General features: G+C 41.1%; 1 protein-coding gene and 1 long non-coding RNA gene across 15 annotated transcripts in view; both read right to left on the bottom strand.

The window, feature by feature from the left end:
* The window catches only part of PIK3R3 (phosphoinositide-3-kinase regulatory subunit 3), a 138,314-nt gene that overhangs the window by 13,256 nt on the left and 109,165 nt on the right, over positions 1-15,893 (bottom strand). For 12 of the 14 annotated variants that reach the window (XM_077981228.1, XM_015138431.3, XM_015138437.3 and 9 more), the window contains 4 exon segments: positions 14,761-14,941; positions 13,895-14,020; positions 8,958-9,100; positions 2,865-3,041 (listed from right to left, as the gene is read on the bottom strand). In XM_077981228.1, the coding sequence (XP_077837354.1) occupies positions 2,865-3,041; positions 8,958-9,100; positions 13,895-14,020; positions 14,761-14,941 (627 nt within the window). 14 annotated transcript variants of the gene reach the window in all.
* On the bottom strand, positions 10,485-12,020 carry LOC144333664 (uncharacterized). Its single transcript, XR_013402576.1, has 2 exons — positions 11,871-12,020; positions 10,485-11,709 (listed from the first exon to the last, which is right to left on the bottom strand). It is a non-coding gene; the product is annotated as an uncharacterized LOC144333664 (long non-coding RNA).

Raw genomic sequence — 15,893 nt, 5'->3', positions numbered from 1 at the left:
ATCACAGAATCCCAATCTATTCCTTTAAAACAGGACCAGAGAGAGATCATACTCAGCATCATGCAGCAACGCTAATATGAGACACATATTTTACTACAGTTTCCTTCAGTACTGACAACATAAATTCCAGTATTAGAATAGATCGAGTCCACCAAGCCCAGAGACAATTCTCTGTTAGAAACATCAAAGCATGGACGATGGGACACTAAACTATTCTCCTGGAAGCGGCCCTTCCAAAAGAGGTAATGGCTGTCTGTGTCTCCCTACACTTGAGTTGTCCTTACTTATAGGTCATGAATTTGTCATCCATGATGTTATCTAAACTCTTTTATATTTGTTGTTGTTGTGTTATTATTTTGTTTTTTGTGTTGTTTTTTTTTTGGTGTGTATGGTTTTTTGTTGTTGTTGTCTTTTTGTTGTTGTTGTTTTCTTTCTTTCTTCTGTATTTAGTTTATACAACCCATTAAAGAAACTTCCAAGGTCTGGTTTGTCACATGCTACAGTCTGAATGTTAGTATCTTCCCAAAATTCATAGGTGGAAAATCTAACCCTCAAGGTGATGGTATTTGGAGGTGAGGACTTTGGGAGGTGATTAGGTCATAAAGGCAGAGCCCTCAGGAATGGGATTAGTGCCCTTATAAAAGAGGCCTGATAGAGACCCCTAGCTCCTTCTACCAGGACATAGGTAGAAGGCACCATCTATGAACCAGAAAGCAGATCCTCACCCCTCACCAGACACCAAATCTGCCAGTGCCTTGAGTTTGGACTTCCTAGTCTCTAGAAGAGAAATTCATGGTGTTTACAAGCTACCCAATTTATGGTATTTTGTTATAGCAGCCTAAACAGACTAAGACACTACACTTATTCATGCCCCTTGGGATGGTATATTCCTTGTATTTCTTACTGCTTTTCAGGGCAAAGAAGGACTTCCATTCATGATTTTGGTGTACAGCATAGCCTTCTTGGGCCTTTCTTCAGCTTCATGATGTGACCAGAACCACGTGAGCATTCCAAGAGCAGACACACCCTTCTTACAGATGAGAGCACCTCCTTGCCTTCTTTACAAAGCTCTTCAGTATGCTATATACACTCAGCTTGACTTTTGGCCACAATAGCAAACTAAAATGATCTCTTGAGAGGGCTGTTATTAAAAACTACTCAGCATGGTGTAGTTGTAATTGTTTACCCCAAAAAATGTCACCTTAGGCCGGGAACAGTGGCTCATGCCTGTAACCCCAGTACTTTAGGAGGCCAAGGTGGGTAGATCACCTAAGGTCTGGAGCTTGAGACCAGCTTGGTCAACATGGTGAAACCCCGTCTCTACTAAAAATACAAAAATTAGCTGGGCATGGTTGTGCATGCCTGTATTCCCAGCTACTCGGAAGACTGAGGTAGGAGAATCACTTGAACCCAGGAGGTGGAGGTTGCAGTGAGCTGAGATCATGCCATTGCACTCCAGCCTAGGTGACACAGTGAGACTCCGTCTCAGAAAAAAGAAAAATCATCTTAAATCTTCCTCTACTGAAACTCTTCTGCCACAGTTCCAATCTCTGGGCATGTATTTCATCTTCTCCCTCTTTCTCACACAAAGAACCCAGGGTTTCTATGGAAAACCCAGATTCAGAGGTCTCTGCTCTGTTTTCTCCTGCCAGTAGTTTGAATTGAGTGGTGTTACATGCATCAAGGTCACCCATAAATGTATTTCAGAACAGCCTATTTGTTACCTAGAACTAAGCCCAATATCCAGTATGTTCCTTTCTCATGCATTCTGTCCTATGAAGCAGTTACTTATGTTTCCAAAAATATAATTCACACATTTTATTCTGATACTATCTTTCCATTTATATTTGGATATTATCTCTATTATGCCTATATTTGGCTAAATTATATAGTTTCCCCTAATCTTAAAGAATTAGGTTTCACTACTCAAATTACCTCAAGTGCCTTCTATAGACACATTTCTGTTACTTAAATAAAGAACGTCATTTTGTTTTTGTTGTTGTTGTTTTTGAGACTCACTCTTGTCCAGGCTGAAGTGCAGTGGCACGACCTTGGCTCACTGCAACCTCTGCCTCCCAGGTTCAAGTGATTCTCCTGCCTCAGCCTCCCAAGTAGCTGGGACTACAGGCACCCACCACTATGCCCAGCTAATTTTTTGTATTTTTAGTACAGACGAGGTTTCATCATCTTTTTTTCTTTTTTGAGATGGAGTCTCACTCTGTCACCCGGGCTGGAGTGCAGTGGCGTGATCTCGGCTCACTGCAACCTCTGCCTCCAGGGTTCAAGTGATTCTCCTGCCTCAGCCTCCCAAGTAGCTGGGATTACAGGCATGTGCCACCACACCCAGCAAATTTTTGTATTTTTAGTAGAAACGGAGTTTCACTATGTTTGCCAGGCTGGTGTCTTGAACTCATGACCTCAGATGATCTGCCTACCTCGGCCTCCCAAAGTGCTGGGGTTACAGGCGTAAGCCACTGTGCCCAGCCTAGGACCTATTTCCCCTCAGAGGAAATAGAAATTCCCCACTCAGTTCTACTGTGTAAACAAAGATTCTGATTTTTATGTTTTAGGCAAACATTAATCTGTTCTTCTTAAGGTATAGCATTTTACTCATGCCACAGCCAGCCTCTGAGATTTCCAAGGCATTTCTATGAATCAAGAATCCTACATTCTGGGTTGCTCCACATATTAACTTCAGATTAACTCTGGTACCCCCTACAACTACCAAGGCCATTTTCCTAAATTCTTACCATCTTACTGGCCAATTCTCAATTACAAATCTCTTCTCCCACCTCTGACATCTCGAGTGCTGGTAGTAACCTGGCACTAGCGTCTCCCTCCCGATACACTCCCAGACTACTTACACAAGGTGCTGATCTCGGATCTTTCGCAGCTGGATCAGGTCAGGTTTGATACTATTCATTTTTTTATCTATTTCTCGGTTGTCCAAAGCTTGTTTCTTCAAATCCTGCTCTAGACGCATTTTGCTATCATGAATCTCTCCCAGACGTGATTTCAATTTATCATAATTCATCATAATTCTGTAAAAATATGTGACATGTTAAGGCTAAAATAGAAATCAAGCAGACAGATCCTACTGAGTGAGCATGGTCCTAATATCCTTTTTTTTTTTTTTTTTTCCCTTGAGATTGAGTCTCGCTCTGTCACCCCAGGCTGGAGTGTAGTGGCATGATCTCAGCTCATTGCAACCTCTGCCTTCCGGGTTGAAGCAACTCTCCTGCTTCAGCCTCCCCAGTAGCTGGGATTACAGGCACGTGTTACCACACCCGGCTAATTTTTGTATTTTTAGCAGAGACGGGGTTTTGCCATGTTGACCAGGCTGGTCGCAAACTCCTAACCTCAGGTGATCTGCCTGCCTCAGCCTCCCAAAGAACTGGGATTACAGGCGTGAGCCATTGCACCCAGTGAGGTTCTAATATCTTATGCGGGGTGAAGATTTGTTTTTGCCTGGCCCATATCCATTCCCATTTCTGGTATTAGCACCCTGATGTTCCCTGGAGGTAAGGATTCATTCCCCCATCTCAGATCCAGGGATGTAAACACACATGGCCCAGATTGGCCAATAAGAATATTCCACTCTATCCCATCCCTACCCTCAGACCACAGTGACTGGTTCAGGAACAGGAATAAGACTCAAACTGATCCAATGAGAGTCAATTCTAGAACATTTGCTAGAACTGTATTGTTAAAATAAATTACCTCTTTCCACACGAATTGCTAAATTATGAATATGCAGTTCTCATCCCAGCAGCTATACTGTCACTTCACTGGCAAAGCCTGCCTGAGAATAAAATCAACCCAGAGAAAAACTGAGCTAAAATACAATGTGAGAGAGAATCTCAATAACCTTGTTTGGGCCCTGAATCCAGCAATGACTGAACAAGTAAAGCTATACGTTTGATATTCAAGAGGTAGCACAACACAACAATTAAGAACTATGGTTTTGCAACCTACATCTGAATCTCTGTTGTCACTTGCTGTGGGGCCATGGGCAAGTTATTTAACGTCTCAGTGCCTTCATTTCCTCATCTGTTTAAAATGGTGATATGGTTTGGCTGTGCCCTCACCCAAATCTCATCTTGAATTGTACTCCCATAATTCCCACAGATTGTAGGAAGGACCCGGGAAGAGATAATTGAATCAAGGAGCAGTTCCCCCATACTGTTCTCATGGTAGTGAACAGGTCTCATAAGATCTGACGGTTTTATCAGGGGTTTCTGCTTTTGCATCTTCCTCATTCTCTCTTTGCCTGCTGTCATCCATGTAAGACAGGACTTGTCCCTCCTTGCCTTCCACCATGACTGTGAGGCTTCCCCAGCCACGTGGAACTGTCAGCCTAATTAAGCCTCTTCCTTTTGTAAATTGCCCAGTCTTGGGTATGTCCTTATCAGCAGCATGAAAATGGACTAATTTAGTAAATTAGTACTAGCAGAGTGAGGCATTGCTGAAAAGATACCCGAAAATGTGGAAGCAACCTTAAAATCAGGTAACAGGCAGAAGTTGGAACAGTTTGAAGGGCTCAGAAGAAGACAGGAAAATGTGGGAAAGTCTGGAACTTCCTAGAGATTTGTCACATGGCTTTGCCCAAAATGCTGATAGTCATATGGACAATAAGGTCCAGGCTGAGGTGGTCTGAGATGAAGATGAGGAACTTGTTGCGAACTGGAGCAAAGGTGACTCTTGTTATGTTTTAGCAAAGAGACTGATGGCATTTTGCCCCTGCCCTAGAGATTTGTGGAACGTTGAACTTGAGGGAGATGATTTAGGGTATCTGGCAGGAGAAATTTCTAAGCAGCAAAGCATTCAAGAGGTTACTTGGGTGCTCTTAAAAGCATTCAGTTTTAAAAGGGAAACAGAGCATAAAAGTTTGAAAAATTTGCAGCCTGACAATGCAATAGAAAATAAAATTCCATTTTCTGAGGAGAAATTCAAGCCAGCTGCAGAAATTTGCATAAGTAACAAGAAGCCAAATGTTAATCCTCAAGACAATGGGGAAAATGTCTCCAGGGCATGTCAGAAGTCTTCAAGGCAGCCCCTCCTATCAAGGCCCGGAGGCCTAGAGGAAAAAGGAGTTTCGCTGGCTAGGCCCAGGGTCCCTGAGCTGTGTGCGGCCTAGAGACTTGATGCCTGGCATCCTAACCACTCCAGCCATGGCTGAAAGGGGCCAACATAGGGCTCAGGCCATGGCATCAGATGGTACAAGCCCCAAGCCTTGGCAGCTTCCATGTGGTGGTGAGCCTGCAGGTGCACAGAAGTCAAGAATTGGGAACCTCCGCCTAGATTTCAGATGTATGGAAACACCTGGATGCCCAGGCAGAAGTTTGCTGCAGGGGCAGAGCCCTCATGGAGAACCTCTGCTAGGGCAGTGTGGAAGGGAAATGCGGGGTCAAAGCCCCCACACAGAGTTCCTACTGGGGCACCGCCTAGTGGCATTGTGAGAACAGGGCTACTGTCCTCCAGACCCCAGAATGGTAGATCCATTGACACCTTACACTGTGTGCCTGGAAAAGTCACAGACACTCAAGGCCACCCTGTGAAAGCAGCCAGGAGGGAGGCTGTACCCTGCAAAGCCACAGGGGCAGAGCTACCCAAGACTATGGGAACCCATCTCTTGCATCAGCATGTCCTGGATGTGAGACATGGAGTCAAAGGAGACCATTTTGGAGCTTTAAGATTTGACTGCCCTCCTGGATTTCAGACTTGCACGGACCCTGTAGCCCCTTTGTTCTGGCCAATTTCTTCCATTTGGAACAGCTGTATTTACCCAATGTCTGTACCCCCATTGTATCTAGGAAATAACTAGCTTGCTTTTGATTTTACAGGCTCATAGGACTTGCCTTGTCTCAGATAAGACTTTGGACTGTGGACTTTTGAGTTAATGCTGAAATGAGTTAAGACTTTGGGGGACTGTTAGGAATGCATAATTGGTTTTGAAATGTAAAGATACAAGATTTGGGAGGGGCCGGGGCAGAATAATGTGGTTTGGCTGTGTCCCCACCCAAATCTCCTCTTGAATTGTACTCCCATAATTCCCACATGTTGTGGGAGGGACCAGGGTGAAACAACTGAATCATGGAGGTGGTTTCCCCCATACTGTTCTCATGGTAGTGAATAAGTTTCACGAGATCTGATGGTTTTATCAGGGATTTCTGCTTTTGCATCTTCCTCATTCTCTTTGCCTGCTGCCATCCACGTAAGATGTGACTTGCTCTTCCTTCCCTTCCACCGTGATTGTGAGTGAGGCTTCCCTAGCCACCTGGAACTGTAAGTACAATTAAACCTCTTCCTTTTGTAAACTGCCCCAGTCTCAGGTATGTCTTTACCAGCAGCATGAAAATGGACTAATACAAATGGGTACCTACAACAGTACTTACTTCACTGGGATTTTCTGTTAATTAAATGTGACAATACATGTAAAGGAAAGAACATTTCCTGACATTATCTTGGTAAGCACTCAACAGATGATGGCTATAAGCTTTTCCAACACACAAAGTTTTGCTATGCTCTGAACCCTTATGGTAACAACTGTCTACATTATTCCCTTGTCACTCAATATGTGGCTTTATATTACTATTAAAACTTCACAGACTGGACACACACCTGTAATCCCAGCACTTTGGGAAGCTGAGGGCAGAGGATTGCTTGAACCCAGGAGTTCAAGACCCCATCTCTACAAAAAGATTTTTAAAAATTAGCCAGTGCAGTGGCGCTTGCCTGTAGTCCTAGCAACTCGAGAGGCTGAGGCAAGTGGATCCCTTGAGCCCAGGAGGTTGAGGCTGCAGTGAGCCATGATCATGCTACTTCATTCCAGCCTGGGCAATAGAGCAAGACCCTACCTCAAAAAATAAAAAAATAAAATAGGCTGGGCACAGTGGCTCATGCCTGTAATTGCAGCACTTTGGGAGGCCAAGGTGGGTGGATCACCTGAGATTAGGAGCTCAGGACCAGCCTGGCCAACTTGATGAAACCGTATCTCTACCAAAAATACAAAAATCAGCCAGGTGTGGTGGCATTCACCTGTAAACCCAGCTACTTGGGAGGCTAGGGCAGCAGAATCACTTGAACCCAGGAGGCAGAGGGTGCAGTGAGCCGAGATCGCACCACCGCACTCCAGTCTGGGCGACAGAGCAAGACTGTGTCTCAAAAAAATAAATAAATAAAATGAAACAAAACGTTATCATGCTACTTTATTTCCCTCTGCAACAAAACTACAAATCCTTTTCTGTTTCTTCATCGTTAATAATAATTATCATGAGGCCGGGCGCAGTGGCTCAAGCCTGTAATCCCAGCACTTTGGGAGGCCAAGGCAGGTGGATCACCTGAGGTCAGCAGTTCAAGGCCAGTCTGGCCAATTTGGTGAAATCCCGTCTCTACTAAAAAATACAAAAGAATAGCCAGGCATGGTGGTGGGCGCCTGTAATCCCAGTGACTCAGGAGGCTGAGGCACAAGAATCATTTGAACCCAGGAGACGGAGGTTGCAGTGAGCCGAGATGGCACCACCGCACTCCAGCCTGGGCAACACAGAGAGACTCCATCTCAAATAAATAAATAATTATCATTTATTGAAAGCCCATCATGTGCCAAAATATATATTACTTAATTCTCTAGCATTCCAACAAGATATTATTCAGTTTATGGAAGAGAAAACAGACTGAGAAAAGTTAAGTAATTCACCTAAGGTTATACAGCTAACAAAACGGCCAATTCAGAATTCAAGCCCATAGTTTTAATCATTTAAGCTACACTGCCTCACAGCACTTAGCTCTAAACTCATGCCATTAAGCTACACTGCCTCACAGCACTTAGCTCTAAACTCATGCACACAGAAATACACTAATACTGTGGTCCTAATATGAGAAATAATTTTGCTTTTCCATTGCATATTAATTACTTATATTTATTATCTATTTTAGCACTCCTCAACCCACTACAATCTAGCTTAGTCTTCCAATACTCCACTAAATTTGCTTTGAAAGGCTTTCAATATCCTTTTAGTTATCAAATCCATTACTTCTCCTGCCACTCATTCTTTCTGTGTAATTTCATTCTTAGCATCTACCATCAGCTACACACCTATGCCTTCCAAATCCTTTCTATACCAAGTTCTAAATCCAAATAATCAGCTGCCTGCTCCCCAGTGAGCTCCATTTGTGTTCTCACAGGAACCTCGAACTCACTGGTTCCAACCCTAGACTCTCCTCATGTACTTTTTATTTGGGTGAAAAACACCATCTTCCAGTCTCTCACACCAGAAATCTAGGAATAATCTTTGACTTCTCCCACACCTACCATATCTGGTCAGGCATAAAGTCCTTAGCATTCCCATGGCCTCCCGCTTCTTTTCTGCTACTTCTCTAGTCCAGGCCCTCATTATCGTTTAACCTGATGACCACAACCGTTGCAGTCATGTGCAAGTCAGGCTGGTGTTCCTGCCTAGTCTTGTTCTACTACAATTTATTCAGACTGCTGCCAAAGTTGATTTCATTTCAAAAAAATATTCAATGAGCACCCATTATGTACTCCCATACATACGGAGGTACTAGGGCTACCAGGGAAAATAAGCCACCAATGCCTACTCTCGATGAGTTTACAGTTGAGTGGGCATGGCATTCAGTAAATGTTACACTAGGGATCAGGACCAGACACTGTAGGGACCCAAAATACAGCCCCTAAATTGGTCTCCGGAATCAGGGAACAATTTCTAGAAAAGATGGTATCTAACCTGAAGTCCTAATGGATAAGCAGGAGTTAATTTGGGAGAATGAAGAAAGAGCAGAGGAGAGAGGAAGTTCAATTTGGTGCCATTAGTGGAAAGAGCAAGTGGTTCCAATAGTAGGGCTGTGCAGTTTGAGGGGCAAAAGCAAACAAGACAGAAATTACTGGGGAAGAAAGAAATCCTGTCTCACTGATGCCCTTGGAGGTACTAAGTACTTACCGTTCAATCTCCTTTTCATTCCCCTCTCTGCGAAATCGCTCAATATACTCTTTGCTATGTTGTTCTTGTGTGTGACACTGCTCTTCAAATATTTTAATTGTTTCATTAAAAGCTTCTATTGCAGTCCTCTTCATCTGTATTTCCTACAAGAGAGACAAAGAAAAAACACAGGCTTCATTCTTTATTATTTTCTTCTAACCTTGGTCTTAAATTTTGTAATTCTAGTTATTAATGTAATCCCATATAACACCCAGTCTTTCAAAAGTCTTTCCCCTTGTTTAGGAGGACTAAAACAAGAGCTTTTATTCAACCCCTACTCTATTACCTATATGTAAAATATATCATTTAAACTATAAAATAGGCCAGGCATGGTGGCTTACACCTGTGATCCCAGCACTTTGGGAAGCTGAGGCAGGCAGATCACTTGAGGTCAGGAGTTCAAGACACCCGGGCCAACATGGCAAAACCCTGTCTCTACTAAAAGTACAAAAATTAGCCAGGCGTGGTGGCGGGTGCCTGTAATCCCAACTACTCAGGAGGCCGAGGCAGGAGAATCGCTTGAACCCAGGAGGCAGAGGTTGCAGTGAGCCAAGATCACGCCACTGCACTCCAACCCGGGTGACAGAACAAGATTCCATGTAAAAAATAAAAAATTTTTAAATTTTAAAAAACTATAAATAAATGAAATAAAACCATTATGTGAAATATATCGCTAAGAACCACAGAAAGGTCTCTGAGCTGCCAAGAGAGATTAACCCTGAACACCTTGAAGACAAGGACCAAATTCTGATTTTGCACCTATTATAGTGCTATTCCCCAAAAGGTGCTGAAAGAGTGAATGGATAGAGCTAAAGAGTCCATGCACCAAAGCACAAAGACTTACTCCCAGAAGAGTCTTATAAAGTCTATTTATTCTTACTCTCATTTCTCAAGTATGTGCTTAGTTTTCCAAACAGATTCATCAGTAGATTAATCCGATTACAAGAAAATGAAAAGGGGAAAAATAGCTGCTAAAGTCCAGTGCACTTAAGAATAATAAGATGATCATGCCTGTAATCCCAGCACTTTGGGAGGCCAAGGTGGGCAGATCACGAGGTCAGGAGTTCGAGACCAGCCTGACCAACATGGTGAAACCCCGTCTCTACTAAAAATACAAAAATTAGCCAGGCATGGTGGCGCACGCCTGTAATCCCAGCTACTCAGGAGGCTGAGGCAAGAGAATCGTTTGAACCCGGGAGGCAGCAGTTGCAGTGAGCCGAGATTGTGCCACTGCATTCCAGCCTTGGCGACAGAGCAAGACTTTGTCTCAAAAAAAACAAAAACAAAAACAAAAAAACATCTGAATCACGATTCCCCGAAAATCTTCAGAAGGTTAAATTTTGTTCAGTTTGTTTTTTAGAAAAGCAATAAATACGCCTAAGGGTCTAGAAAAACTGCTATCCTGAATGTTTATAATTCTAGAAGTTTTGATGCTTATGGGATAATTCCTACATTATCTAGCACTTATTAGGCTGGGGTGGGTTTTGGTTTTGGTTTTGCTGGTGGGTGGGCGGGTGGGTTAGTGTTTTTAAAACTGTTGCCTAAGCTGGACTTGAAATCCTGGGCTTAAGGGATCATTCCACCTCAGTTCCCCTACTAGTTGAGACTTTAGGAGGGCACCACACACCCAGTTTAAGCATTTGTCATTTTCAACAATTGATTATTGAGAATCCACTACACAGAAATTACCATCTGGTGATAGAGATTTGTGAAACATGAAGCCTGCCCTCTAAGACTCAGAATATACGGGTGGAATAGATTTCTGAACTCTAATAAGGTTTGGTTTCATGTCATGGTAGAGGCAACCAAGTGATATTAACTAATTATTTATTGCTTTACAGAGACTTCACAGAGGAGGTGACACTTAAGCTAGGTCTTAAAGAACTGATATAGAGGAAGAAAATGCAGCACTGCACAAAGGAGGCATGGTATAATGTATACATAAAATAACAAGCCATGTTCAAGGATTAGTAATTGCCCAGTAGGGCTAGAACATTAGAGGATTAGCAGATGAGGGAGGCTGGAACCTTGTGATAGTCCATACAGTTGAGATTACATCATATGTATCTTAATATTAAAAACTAACTAGAATGCCCATATGCCAAATATCTTGGTACTAATTCTACAACTCTTAAATTATAGTGGATAGCCTTAGCTCCCTTGCAAGGTTAGAAATTACCTATAAAGTTCTGGCCCTGGATCTTCAAAGAAAACACTAACAATTTAGATTTTATTAACACTGGTATATATATCAGTAAGTAGAACAGCAAAGGGAAAAGTATTTGATATCACTACTAAGTCAGCACCCCCCCCATAAACAATGCCACTATACCACATTACACCTGCCACCAAAACTATAAACCTACCTGTTCACCTCTTCTCTCCCTTCCTCTCCCTTTATTTACATGTGCTCTAGGTCTCAGCTCCCTTTCCTTTCTGGGTCCTTCACTCTCGTACCAGCTAGCCCCTTTTACATTATTAACTCTCCCAGTCTAATGATTCCTTCTTAGCAGCATATAAGCAAGCTCTGGTATCAACACTTTGAAAAAAAAAGCACTCTTATTCCAAAATTCTCTTCAAATCACAGATAAGCTTCTTAAAGAGTTGTTTATGGCTTTGTTTGTGGCTGGGCATGGTGGCTCATGCCTGTAATCCCAGCACTGTGGGAGGCTGAGTCAGGTCGATCACTTGAGGTCAGGGGTTCAAGACCAGCCTGACCAACATGGCAAAACCCCTCTCTACTTAAAAAATAAGTAAGTAAAATAAAAAATAAAAATAAAAAAAGAGCTGGCCGGGCACAGTGGCTCACGCCTGTAATCCCAGCACTTTGGGAGGCTGAGATGAGCAAATCACCTGAGGTCAGGAGTTTGATACCAGCCTGGCCAACATGGTGAAAACCTGTCTCTACTAAAAATACAAAAATTTGAAAGGCATGGTGGCGGACACCTGTAATCACAGCTATTCGGGAGGCTGAGGCAGGAGAATTGCTTGAACCCGGGAGGCGGAGGTTGCAGTGAGCTGAGATGGTGCCACTTCGCTCCAGCCTGGGGGACAGGGCAAGATTCTGTCTCATAAAAACATCAATAATAAAATAAAATCTAGGTCAATAAATGTCAAAAGAATATAACTTTAATGAACATATTTACTAACAACAAAATTAATTTAAATTAGAAATAAATAATATATTTGAAAGTCCCAAATATTTAAAAATTAAAAACACAAGGGGTGAAAGAAGAAATCACAAAAAAAGAGAAAATATTAAAAACTGAATAACAGGGAAAACAGAGTATGACAAAATTTGTGAGATGCACATATGCAGTGCTTAGAGGAAAATGTATTGCTTTAACTGCTTATTTTAGAAAAGAAAGTTTTTTTGTTTTTTTTTTTTTTGAGACGGAGTCTTGCTCTGTCACCCAGGCTGGAGTGCAGTGGCCAGATCTCAGCTCGCTGCAAGCTCCGCCTCTCGGGTTCACGCCATTCTCCTGCCTCAGCCTCCCGAGTAGCTGGGACTACAGGCGCCCGGCACCACGCCCGGCTAATTTTTTGTATTTTTTAGTAGAGACAGGGTTTCACCGTGTTAGCCAGGATGGTCTCGATCTCCTGACCTCGTGATCTGCCCGTCTCAGCCTCCCAAAGTGCTGGGATTACAGGCTTGAGCCACCGCGCCCGGCCAGAAAAGAAAGTTTTTAAACGAATGAACAAAATTTCCACCTTAAGAAGTAGGAAAAGAGAAAATTAAACTGAAAAACAGCAGAAAAAAATTAAAAAGAGCAGAAATTCATGAAATAGAAAGTAAACACTAAAAAAATCCATTATTGTTATCTACTAGAAAGAGCCCAGGGTAAGCTACTGTTGCACTAAGAATTCACTAGGAATTAAGTAGAATCAACATGGACTAATGCTTCTATAAATCATTTGATATTCAACGTAATAACTTGTGTTCCAAGAGAATGTACATGAGAAATACAGTTAAATATATTTTCCTAAGCCACTTCCTACCCAAATATTATAAAAAGTAAACTTCTCTGAAGATACCCAGCTTCATCAAAATTCCAAACACTTTTGACAAACTATGTGACAACTTAGGGCAAATTAAACCAAGTCTAGCTAAAAAAGAATCAAAGTAGTCAGGCATAAGAAGTCCAAGGAAAGAAACTAGATTATTCTATAGAATTTTGCTCTATATCATAAATATGAAAAGTAAGTATTACTGGTTATTAAAGTTAATGATCTAAAAACTGTGTAGTTAGGTCTCCTAGTAAGCCCACAATTTCCATCCATCAGCTCCTTCTTCCTCAGTAAATCCCCACGTTAGTTGAGCACACCTGACCAAATAAAAACTAGATTTCTCAGCCTCCCCTACAGCTAGCTGTGACCTGTAGCTAGGTATGACCATGCGACTTAGTTCTAGCCAGTGGGATAAAAGTGAAAGCAGAGTGTGCTCCTTCTAGGAAGTTGTCTTAAAGATAGAGAACCTTCCTTTCTCCTTCCTATTCTTCCTTCCTGTTTACTAGAATATGGTTGTGACCGCCAATATTAGAGTAAGCCCTCTTCCACAGATAGCCAAGCATCAAGACAGAAAATGCCTGTAAGTTCTGAGGACAGTGGAGTTACCCTAACACCCCTGTAGTTCCTATATACACATCAAAGAAAACTAAATTTCTATCTGAAGCCTTTGTTATTTTTTTTGTCACTTGTGACCAGTTAATATTAACTGATACAAATTATATCCTTAACCAATTAAGAAGGGAGGGGAATTTGTATCATCCAAGTTTCAAAAAGGCTGTTTAAGCCTTTAAGACATTAAAACAGCTAAAGATCATCAAGTGAATGATAGAAAATTTGAAGTAACTAAAACATTGCACACATACTAGTCAAAACAACATAAATATAGCAACCTGGGATGTTCTCGTATATTCTTCATAGAGCCTATCATACTCTTTACTCTTCTCTTGATACTGAGAGTGGTATTCTTGCAGTTTTTTACCTACTGCATCAATATTATCTTCTTTTACCAACTGATCCTATACAGGTAAAAGAAAAAAATAAAGAATGTTAACAATTCTGACATGTGACTTTTTCCATATCTATTTTTTAAAGGAAAATATCACCTCAACCATATATTCTTTTTAAACTGTATTTCAACTGTACAAGTTTAAGTCACTGTATTAATATCAAGCACACAAATATACCAAATCCTTTGATAATATTAAGATCAGCCTTTATATCACATCAAAATGATTAATACTTTAAAAATTAAGAAATGAAGTATAAGTGGGAAACATAAACATAAGTATTTTTATATAAAGGTAACAAGTACATGCAATAAGATATTATAGAAGGGTAGCCACAAAATAAGTTCCAAAAATATCTAAAATCTTAAGTAGGCACTAGGCACAATGACTCATGCCTATAATCCCAACACTTTCAGTGGCCAAAGTGAGAAGACTGCTTGAGCCCAGTTCAAGACTAGCCTGGGCAACATGGCAAGACCCTGAAGTTGTGGTATGCACCTGTGATCCCAGCTACCGGGAGGCTGAGGCAGGAGGACCACTTGAGCCCAGAAGGTCAAGACTGCAGTGAGCCATATTCATGCCACTGCACTCCAGCCTGGGCAACAGAGACTCTGTCTCAAAGTAAATAAATAAATAAATAATAAAATGGCTAGTTTTTTAAAACTGATAACACTGGTAAAAAAAAAAATCAAATAAGGTTGTTAAATAATGACTTGCTCAATAGCTAGCAAAGACTTCCATAATCTTACCTGTTGGTATCTGGACACTGGGTACATCAGCTTCACATCAAGCTTGGGATTGTACTGAGCAAGAGATTCATGGTGATAGTGGTTAATGAGCTCCACCACGGAATTAAATGTCAGAGGATCAGAAAAGCCGTATTTACCATCCCGGTGATAGATCTTTATTAACTTATTATTGCCTCCCTTCCTGTGAACAACAAGACAACAACTGTGGATTTTCTTCCCCCAAATTCAACTGAACTACTGTTTTCATATGGAGATGTGAAAGCTTGGTGTCACATAATAAACAAGTTTTACTATGTTAATGTGGCTGGAAGGAGTGAAAAGACATGTTATTGTGTATGTGAACATATATATATATATAATTACTTTTGCATTGTTTTGTCCATAAAATACCTTGGTTATTAAAGGTCAACATATCTACACAGAATTCAGTATGAACAAATGTAGCAAAAAAAATCACTTAAGAAAAATAAAACAGAAATAAATTCTATTTTTGTTTATATTCTGAATGAATTTTCAAATTTAAATTCTATCAATATTTTTAGTCAGGAAGAACGGAAAAAATCTCCTAAGGACCCAAAGATACGTGGTTGTATGTCTCTGTGGGGGGAGCAGAAGCCATCTTTATATGAAAGGAATGATAAATATTTGTCACACAATCACCAACACACTCAAGGTTTTGTTGTTAATGCACAAACATAATTGAGCTCCTTAATCTATGATTTATAGCTGCATAATTAATCTAGAACCTTATACTATTTTGTCTTTTACACTTGCTTATAATTCTCAGAAATGACTATTTAGGCCATCACAACATGTAAATGATTCAAGTCATTCAACCGTTTTACAAAGTATAGCTTTTGAAGAGCTATGTATATTAGATGAATGTAATTTCATGCTTGGACAGTTCAGGACACCTTTGTTTACTAAGTCATATCTAAATGGTCCCTTAAAAGATAATTTATAACTAAAGTTTAAAATAGCAATGTTTTGCAAGTTCCATAAGGCAAAATCTAAAAGCACAGCAGGCTGATTCATAGCGAAAGGCTGTACCATTCCCATTCAACTCTTCTTACAGCAGCATGCAGATTTATGCCCCTATCTCTCTTTATGCCATGCCATTTTTATAATAAATG

This window comes from Macaca mulatta, chromosome 1 (genome assembly GCF_049350105.2).
Source record: "Macaca mulatta isolate MMU2019108-1 chromosome 1, T2T-MMU8v2.0, whole genome shotgun sequence".
NCBI classification, from domain to species: Eukaryota; Metazoa; Chordata; class Mammalia; order Primates; family Cercopithecidae; genus Macaca; species Macaca mulatta.
The sequence above is the reverse complement of the archived record's forward strand: the minus strand, read 5'-3'. Positions and strand labels throughout refer to the sequence as shown.